General features: G+C 37.3%; 1 protein-coding gene across 2 annotated transcripts in view; it reads left to right on the forward strand.

Annotated features, from left to right (window-relative positions):
- Nucleotides 1-6,449, forward strand: part of LOC122261273 (uncharacterized) — a 6,595-nt gene extending 146 nt beyond the window's left edge. The window contains exons 2-7 of one of the 2 annotated variants that reach the window (XM_086533185.1): nt 1,645-1,704; nt 2,374-2,439; nt 2,974-3,077; nt 4,222-4,348; nt 4,963-5,058; nt 5,575-6,449. In XM_086533185.1, coding sequence (XP_086389311.1) covers nt 1,645-1,704; nt 2,374-2,439; nt 2,974-3,077; nt 4,222-4,348; nt 4,963-5,058 — 453 coding nt within the window. In that variant the 3' untranslated portion in view covers nt 5,575-6,449. The remainder of the gene's footprint in view (nt 1-1,644; nt 1,705-2,373; nt 2,440-2,973; nt 3,078-4,221; nt 4,349-4,962; nt 5,059-5,574) is intronic. The other variant, XM_086533184.1, reaches the window with a different exon arrangement.
- Nucleotides 6,450-10,000: the final 3,551 nt, after the last annotated feature.

Genomic DNA, 10,000 nt, shown 5'->3' on the forward strand with positions numbered 1-10,000 from the left:
GGGGTCATTCTTTATATTATTGTTGTTGTTTTCGTTCTAATTATTTGGAATGTTTTGGATTGTTTTATAATTGGGAGTGATTTTTTCCCTATTTCTTTTTTTTTCACTTTTTCTTTTTCTTTTTTCTTTTTTATGTGGCCGGATCTCGAATTTGGTTCCTTCTCGAAAAGAAGTTATCGCTTTTTCAAAATCAGAGAAAGAACAACATTCCACATTTTAGAAAAAGTTTTTTTTTTTTTAAGTCAAAAAAGGAAAATTGCAATTTTAGTTAAAATAAGGGGACTTCCGGATTACCCTCTATCATATTATCCTTAACCGCAAAGTAATGATTATAATAGATTTTATTTTTACTTTTTGCAATATGGAATATTTTATTGAGGATGCACACTATGATTTCGAGTAAACAAATCAATTTCATGATAAAATATAATTCCCCTGTGAAGGAACTGGCAGAAAGATACTATTATTAATATTATAATTACCATCATCACGATTATGATTAATAACATTATCATCATTATCATTATTGTTATTATCATCATTATTTCATTCTTGCAAAGTCGTCATAAGATGTACATAAAGGAAATTAAAGTACGATGAAATATATTCAAAATATGCATTTCATTGTAGAAGGTTCAGAATATCATAATTTTATTATAGTTTTCGATATTCGACATTTTTTAATGTTACCTAAGAGCTATAATCACCATATAGATAGGATGTCCATAGAAATATATTGTAGGCCAATGGGACAAATCTTTATTTTATAAATTCTTATTTTTTTCGTACTTAAATATGACAGAATATTATGCTTTATTTGATGAGTGAGATGATACATGGAAAATTGATTTATTGTTAACACACTTTTTTCATTTTAGTATCTCCATATCTTTTGAAAATCTTACAATTGCAGAAACGATTGTGTTCTTTATAATAAATGTTTATTTTTTTCCCTTAATTTATAAATTAAATTCCTTACTATGAACATTTATTCTATGTATATATAATGTAGATTTCATTTTTTAAATGTTCGCAGAGGGAGAGAGAGGGGGGGTGGGGGGGGGGGGGGGGGGGGGAGGAGGGGGGGGGGGGGGGGGCGTGGGGGGGGGGGGGGGGGGGGGTGATAGGGGGAGAGAGAGAGAGAGAGAGAGACAGACAGACAGACGGAGACAGAGAGACAGATAGAGAGAGAGAGAGAGAGAGAGACGGACACAGAGAGACAGAGAGAGAGAGAGAGAGAGACAGAGACGGAGACAGAGATAGACAGATAGAGAGAGAGCGTGACATGTGCTTGCCCATACATGTATGCATGTGTATGCAAGTGCATGGAAGTATAACCGACTCTGCGTGAGTATATACGCCTATATATGTATATGTACCTGTGTAACATAATATATATATATATATATATATATATAGAGAGAGAGAGAGAGAGAGAGAGAGAGAGAGAGAGAGAGAGAGAGAGAGAGAGAGAGAGAGAGAGAGAGAGAGAGAGAGAGAGAGAGAAAGAGAGAGAGAGAGAGAGAGAGAGAGAGAGAAAGAGAGAGAGAGAGAGAGAGAGAGATACATATGATAAAGTATCTTAGGCGAAAGAATTCATTAAAAAAAAAGGCAAACCTCTCTCATTCAATCCTTTACTTCCAGCTCGGAGGAACATCTGCGCAGCGCCTTTTAGATCCTATACCTCGACAGTGTAGGAATCTGGTGAGTTGAAGGACACGGCCCAGGAACATCAAAAGGATAAGGAAGGGAAGAGGTGGATAGGAATAAATTGAGAAGTAGGATGATTGGAGGAGGATTAAGAAAATGAAGTGATGTTAATTTCGTATCATATCTGGAAACTAACTTGTGACAAAAAAGTGCTAAGGATAGATGAATGTTGATAAATCTTTTATATTTGTGTATATATATGACATATATTCTCTTTTCTCTTCTCTTTCTCTCTATCTTCCTCTCTCTCTCTCTCTTTCTCTTTCTCTCTCTTTCTCTCCCTCTCTCAATCTCTCTCTCTCTCTCTCTCTCTCTCTCTCTCTCTCTCTCTCTCTCTCTCTCTCTCTCTCTCTCTCTCTCTTTCTCTTTCTCTCATTCACTCCTCTCTCTCTCTCCCCTCCTCCCTCCGCTCCCTCCCTCCCTCCCTCCTCCCTCCCTTCCCTCCCCCCTCCCATCTAGCCTCCCTTCTCCCTCCCTTCACTCTAAAAAATCCCTCCATCCCTCCCTCCCCCCCTCCCTCTCCCTCCCTCTCTCCCTCCCTCTCTCCCTCCCTCTCTCCCTCCCTCTCTCTCTCTCCCTCTCTCCCTCCCTCCCTCTCCCTCCCTCCCTCCCTCCCCCTCCCTCTCTCTCCCTCTCTCTCTCAAACAGTATTACTATCCACAGGGAGATCCTGAGGAGAGCAGCGAAGCCATCTCCCCCGTCAGGATGAACGAGTATCCTGCAGGAGGGGTGAGTCCTTTCAATCCTAAAGTTTTTTTGTTTTTTTTTCTCTTACGATAAAATGTTCAAGGGGATTCCGAGCGTAAAATGGGACTGTGAGATGTTCTTTTTTTAGATGGTTTTAATCTATTTTTAGGTGTGTTGCTCTTTTAGACCTTATATGAAATGTGTGTTTGTTTTGGTAGTGGGTTATGTTTTTTGTTTTTTGTTTGTTTTATGTGTTTGTTTTACGTTAGGCTCCCTTGACATATTCATAGTATATTTCTTGGTGTAAGAGACTTTTATGTGTGTGTGTGTGTATGTGTGTGTGTGTGTGCATGTGTGTGTGTATGTGTGTCTACAATATCATTAATCACCAATGTTGCTAATGACCCCAAACCCACAACACTATACTTATAACCCCTGTCCCGTTATACAATCACTACTTATAAAATCCACCTGTACGATCACCACTTATACAACACTACTTATAAAATACTCCTCTACAATCCCTACTTATAAAATCCTCCTCTGCAACACAATCCTTCACCTCCTCCCTGGCAGATCCTGATGACCTTGGCACAAATCCCTGCCGACATCAAGGGCACGTTTGAGTTCTACCTCTGCCCTGAAGAAGGAAATTCACAGCAGGAGGAGTGCTTGATAAGGTACAGTCTTGTTTTTGTTTGTTATTATTGTTATTATTATTATCATTATTACTGTAGACTTTTTTTTTTTTTTTTTTTTTTTTTTTTTTTTTTTTTTTTTTTTTTTTTTTTTTTTTTTTGCTTTAGGCTTGTTGAGGTTTGGTCTTGACTTATAGTTTTTTTAGATTGTTATCGTTGTAACTTTGTTTGATTGTTGTTTTTTTTTTTTTTTTTTTTTTGCATTATGTATTTTATTATTGTATTGTATTGTGTTTTATTGTTGTACTGTATATTTATTCTGTTATTGTATTGTATCTTTATTCTATAATTGTGCTGGATCTCTATTTCATTATTGTATTGTATTTTCATTGTATCATTGTATTATACATTTGTTTTATTATTTCATTGTATTTTTATGTGTTGTTTATGGTTCTGTATTGATGGTACTGATGTTTAGTAATGATAATTGACAAAGATGCTATTCAGTTATGTAAATGAGCTATAATTCAATCAAAAACTGAATTATTAAGCTAAGAAAATAAATCAAAATATAATTACAATGAAGGTGATACAAATACGTATGATCTATAACTGCCTTATTTCCTTCAAGAACTCATAAAAATTCCCCTATTTTCCTTTCCCTTCCCCTTTTTCTACGCCTCTTTCCCCTTTCCTTTCTTCCTCTTCGCCCCCCCCCCTCCCCCGCCTTCTTTCTTCTCTTTCTCGCCTCCCCCCACCCCTTTCCTTCTCTCCTCCTCCCCCCATCTCCCTTCCTCCTCTCCATTCCCCTTTTCCTTTCCTCATCCTTGCCACCCTCCTTCTACCCTCCCCCTCACTTATCCTTCTCTTTCTTCTTCTCCCTCCCCCCTCCCTTCTATTACCCTCCTCTTCGCCCTCACCCCCTCCTCCCTACACCCTTCCCCTCATCCTTCCCCTCTCTCTATCTCCCTACCCCCTCCTCCTTACACCCTTCCCCTCTTCACCCTTCCCCTGATCCTTCTCTCTCCTCTTCTCCCTCCCCCCTCCCTTCTATTTCCCCCCTCTTCGCCCTCATCCCTTCCTCCCTACACCCTTCCTCTCCTCCCTACACCCTTCCCCTCCTCATCCTTCCCCTCTCTCTATCTCTCCCTCCCCCCCCCCCCCCTCCCCTCCATTACTCCTACAGGATTCCCCTCCAGTTGGCTGACGGCTCAGGAACACAATTCAAAATGGAAAATATTGAGAAGACAGACAAGTACCAGATTCCTCTCATGTTGCCAGACGAAATAACTTGTGATGATTGCATATTGCAGGTGAATTATTTGTTGTTGTTTTTATTGCACTGGGTGTTGCTTTGCGTTTGATTATGTTATTTTGTTTTTTTGTGTTTGTTTGGTTGTTGTTTTTTTGTTTTTTGTTTTTTGCGTGGGTGTTTGTTTACATGATTGTTTTGTGTTGTTGTTTTTGTGCCGTGATTTTAAGAGACTTTGTTTTGTCTTTTAGGCTTTTCTGTTCTTTTATCTATTTAGTTGTATTTGTTTTGGTATATTTGTATTTTGATTTGTTTTGTGCTTGTGGGTTTTAGAGAGAAAGTTTATGTTGAGCGGGTTATTTGTTTTGATTTCATTTGTATATTTAATTGTTTTGAGCTCGCGTGTTCTATAGAGAATATTTTCTGAGCGAGTCATTTGTTTTGTTTTTGTCTTATTTGCTTGGTTTTATTCTCATCTTGCATTTGTTTTATTTCATTTATATATCAATTTTCTTAAGCGAATATACATGAATTAATTCAGACAAATCCAAAACCCGGTTTCCTTTCTCTTTTCCTCTAAAAAAAAAATCCCGAAACTCTCGCTCTAACTCATATAATACTCCACATTCTCTTTAAATCAACAATGTTTAACAGATTCAATAAACACATCCACAGTGGCGCGTAGTGAGAGAAGACTGCAAGACCGCCAGTGATTGCTCTCTAATGGACGACACGTTCTGCGCAGACATCAACATCCGGGAGGTCAAGTGAGTGAGTTCCCGGATGTGTTTCGTCTGGATGGGGGGTGGGGAGGGGGAGGGGGAGAGGGTGACTTATTATTATACTTATTATTATTATTTTACTTATTAAGAGAAAGATTCGTTGATTCGTTGGTTCGTGTTTTGATTTGGTTAATGTAGCAAGAAGGAATTGGTCAGGGGTGTTCTTAGCTTGGGGTCTATGGGTCTTTTAATGGTCTATAATGTAAGTCAGTTAAAACAAGATTGACATTTGTATTCGCTATATTTTTTGTATTAAGTGATAATAATCTCTCTCTCTCATATATATATATATATATATATATATATATATATATATATATATATATATATATATATATATATATGTGTGTGTGTGTGTGTGTGTGTGTGTGTGTGTGTATGTGTGTGTGTGTGTGTGTGTGTGACTGAAAAGATACAAAAACAGATAACCGTAAATAAAATTTAATTCACAGTACTTCCTCATCACACTGTATAAATAATCCACAATAAAATTGTTTATTCACAGAGAGAATGGCAAGCGGTTTTTCCACCTGCTGCTGGGAGCGCTCTTTAGTAAACTGACATGATTGGAATTAACTGAAAATCTGACTGAATTGATTAAGATACTGACTGACTGGCGAAGGAACTAACTGGAGATCAAAGTGGAGTGACTGGAGAGTTAAGTAGATTAATTAACTGGTTGATTGGACATCTGACTGAGTGATGTTGTGGTTAGGGTATTGATTAACTAGAGATCTGACTTGGTTGACTGATTAACTGACAAACAGGAATTACATGATAATGATGATGATAAAGAAAAGAAAAAGAACAGAGACAGAAAGATAAGAATTGAAAAAAGAGACACAGATTGGAAAACATCACAGAAAGACAAAAGAGACAAATGAGAAATGGAATGCGCACAGCAGCCAGAAAGACAGACAGCCACAATTACACACACAGACAGACAAAGGCAAAAGGAAACATGCCCTGAAAACAGCCAGATCAAAAATTACTTACCAGAAGACAAAGAAATATTACGAAGAAAGAAGAAACTACATGATTACCAAAGGAACACCAAACACGATGTTGACAAAGTCATCAGTCAATACGTATTAAATATAGAACTCATCTTTTCATTATCTTTATGTTTAGAATGCCATAATTTTTGTGATTAAAAATTAAATTATTGAGGAAAAATAGAGATGAAAGATAGTCTTTTTACTATATTAATGGACATGATTCTCTTTATTTTATTTCTTCTTACCTTCTTTTGTTCACTTTTAATTAATTTCTTCATGTTTCGTCCTATTTCTTATTACTCTTTCTTTTTATCAATAAGTCTATCTACCAAAGTCTTGTTCTGACAAATTGAGAGAAATTGGAATAAAAACAGAATTGCTGTCTTAGTCTTTTCTTACACCGTTAATTAAACGAAAAGAGTTTCAAACCTAATGAAGAATACATACATACATATATGTATATGTGTGTGTGTGTGTGAAGATGAATTGAATACAAAAGAGGAAATATTTAACACATGAGCCTTATATCACACCGACGTCAACAGGGAGATAAACATCTTGTAGATAGATGTACATAGATGAAGAAAATAAGAGAAAAAATAAATAAAAGAAAACCCACTAGACCTGAAGTCACAGAAAAAAAAACTTCATCATTTAATCTTCAAGATCTGTTTGTCAAATTACTTCATTCTAGAAACATCTTCCAGAAAGCTAAAACGAATAATAGTCTTTTGGTTTTAGAGGCTATGAAAACCCTATTTTTTCATGGTGTTCAAAAAATCTACGGAGAGACAACCCCAAAAAGGAACGTATCGGGTTAAGAAAACGCTTATGGTGATGAGACAACCCAAAAGGAACGTATCGGGTAAGAAAAACGCTTATGGTGAGAAAACTTGAAATGAAACTGTGAAAGAATAAAATCGATAAATATTAAGGATTTTACTTGTAATCCTAAAAAAACATAACTACCATTATTTGAAATCCTCTCCAGTTATCGATAATAATCCTACCAGATCCTCATTTTTTTTCATATCTAAGCTCCTACCAACAGCTTAGAAACGCAACACGTTCTTCATTCAGGATGTGTGACCTGATCTTAAGCAACGCCGCCATTGGGACGCTTCCAGTGACATCAGGTCAACTTGTCCCGTGGCTTGTCAATGTTGAAATTCTCCTATGATATTAATGATGATATTAATTAAGCTCTTAATTAATTATTAATTAAGTCCTTTATCTCGTTTCCAAAGGCCTTTGTTCCTTTTGGTCAGAATCTTAAGGTGTTTTAATGAAAGTTTTATATCAGGTTGATTGTGTTTAGCTTATTAATATCGTCGTTATTATTATTATCATTATTATCGTTATTATTATCATTATCGTCGGTATTATTATTATTATTATTATTATTATTATTAATATTAATATTATCATTATTATCGTTATTATCATCATTACCATCATTATCGTCATTATCATTATCATTATCATCGTTATTATTATCATTATTATGTTATCATTACTGTTCCTGTTATTATCATCATTAGAAATAGTAGTCATGCTGATGATATGATGAGGATGATGATGATAACAATGATAGTGACAATAATAACAATAACAAAAATAATAATATCGAAAATAACAATAACAATAATGATAAGAAAAAGGATAGTAATAATAATAATAATAATAATAACCACAAAAGCAATAGCAATTAATATAATTTGTAATGTGTAACGTGTAACAAGCAATTAAAGTGAATAAAAAAGAAAAACAGTGATAGAAGAAAAGATAAATTTTTAAAAATACTTTAAAAAATATATAAAACATTCATCTGAAAAAATATATATCATCACATTAAACAAATATACATCTAAGATACTGGTAAATAAAACATCCCGTTTCGTTATATATATATATATGAAAAATTGTATATATATAAAAATATATATATATATATATATATATATATATATATATATATATATATATATATATATATATATATATATATACTTTTGTGATCTCGAGGTTCTAAGATCCTTTAGCTTACAACAAGAATCAATTTCAAGAAACACTTTCAAGATAATATATTTGGGCGAATGTTGCTTTGTTTACCATGTGTGTGTGTGTGTGTGTGTTTGTGTGTGTGTGTGTGTGTGTATGTGTATGTGTATCTGTGTGTATATGTGTGTGTATATGTGTGTGTGTTTATGTGTGTGTGTGTATTTATACATATATTCCCCAATCTACTAAAATTTTAATAACAGTTGGTCATCAGTTATCTCTTTTATAAATATATATGGGGGTGATTTATTGTTATACTTTTTACGTTGTACAAAAATTTTCATATCATCTATTATTACAATCCATAAAAGTAAGCTTATTTTCATCTTCAAAATGTGAAGAAACAGACCTAATAAAGAGTGTAGTTGGTGACAACGTAATATATTCTGTAGACGAAGAACAAAAAACAAGGGAAAAAGAACGATATTCCATCTCATTCCATTCCTCTTCTTTCCCTTACCTTCCATTCCTTAATTTTCCCTTCCCTTCCTTTCCATTCATCTCCCTTCCCTTCCTCTACCTTCCCTTCCCTTCCCTTCCCTTCCCTTCCCTTCCCTTCCCTTCCCTTCCCTTCCTCTCCTTTCCCTTTCCTTCCCTTCCTCTCCTTCCCTTCCATTCCATTCCTCTCCTTCCCTTCCTTCCATTCCTCTCCTTCCCTTCCTTCCATTCCTCTCCTTCCCTTCCCTTCCATTCCTCTCCTTCCCTTCCTTCCATTCCTCTCCTTCCCTTCCATTCCTCTCCTTCCCTTCCTTCCATTCCTCTCCTTCCCTTCCCTTCCATTCCTCTCCTTCCCTTCCCTTCCATTCCTCTCCTTCCCTTCCTTCCATTCCTCTCCTTCCCTTCCCTTCCATTCCTCTCCTTCCCTTCCCTTCCATTCCTCTCCTTCCCTTCCCTTCCATTCCATTCCTCTCCTTCCCTTCCCTTCCCTTCCATTCCTCTCCTTCCCTTCCATTCCATTCCTCTTCTTCCCTTCCCTTCCCTTCCATTCCTCTCCTTCCCTTCCATTCCTCTCCCTTCCCTTCCTTCCATTCCACAACCTCTATTCCATTCCTCTCCTCCTTCCTCTTCCTTCCAGCCCTCCTTCACATCTGTTCCATGCATCATCTCCACTTCACCCATGCCTCTCCTTCCCTACCCTACCATTCCCTCTCCCTTCCCTTCCCTTCCATTTCCTCTCCTTCCCCTTCCATCCATTCCTCTCCTTCCTTCCTCTCCCGTCTTCCATTCCATCTCCTTCCCTTTCCTTCCATTCCTCTCCTTCCCTTCCTTCCATTCCATTTTCCTCTCCTTCCTTCCCCTTCCCCTTTCCCATTCCTCTCCTATCCCTTCCATTCCATTCCTCACTTCTCCCTTTCCCTTCCTTTCTTCAATCCTCTCCTTCCTTTCCCTCCTCTCCATCCCTTCCATTCTTCTCTCCTCTCCCTCCCTTCCCTTCCATTCCTCTCCTTCCCTTCCATTCCTCTCCTTCCCTTCCCTTCCATTCCTCTCCTTCCCTTCCTTCCATTCCTCTCCTTCCCTTCCTTCCATTCCTCTCCTTCCCTTCCTTCCATTCCTCTCCTTCCCTTCCTTCCATTCCTCTCCTTCCCTTCCCTTCCATTCCTCTCCTTCCCTTCCTTCCATTCCTCTCCTTCCCTTCCATTCCATTCCTCTCCTTCCCTTCCTTCCATTCCTCTCCTTCCCTTCCTTCCATTCCTCTCCTTCCCTTCCCTTCCATTCCTCTCCTTCCCTTCCTTCCCTTCCTCTCCTTCCCTTCCTTCCATTCCTCTCCCTTCCCTTCCTCTCCCTTCCCTTCCCTTCCCTTCCCTTCCTCTCCTTTCCCTTTCCTTCCCTTCCTCTCCTTCCCTTCCCTTCCATTCCTCTCCTTCCCTTCCA

Source organism: Penaeus japonicus, unplaced genomic scaffold (assembly GCF_977035675.1).
Source record: "Penaeus japonicus unplaced genomic scaffold, GWHDUDI00000001_assembly GWHDUDI00000038, whole genome shotgun sequence".
In the NCBI taxonomy this organism is placed as follows: Eukaryota; Metazoa; Arthropoda; class Malacostraca; order Decapoda; family Penaeidae; genus Penaeus; species Penaeus japonicus.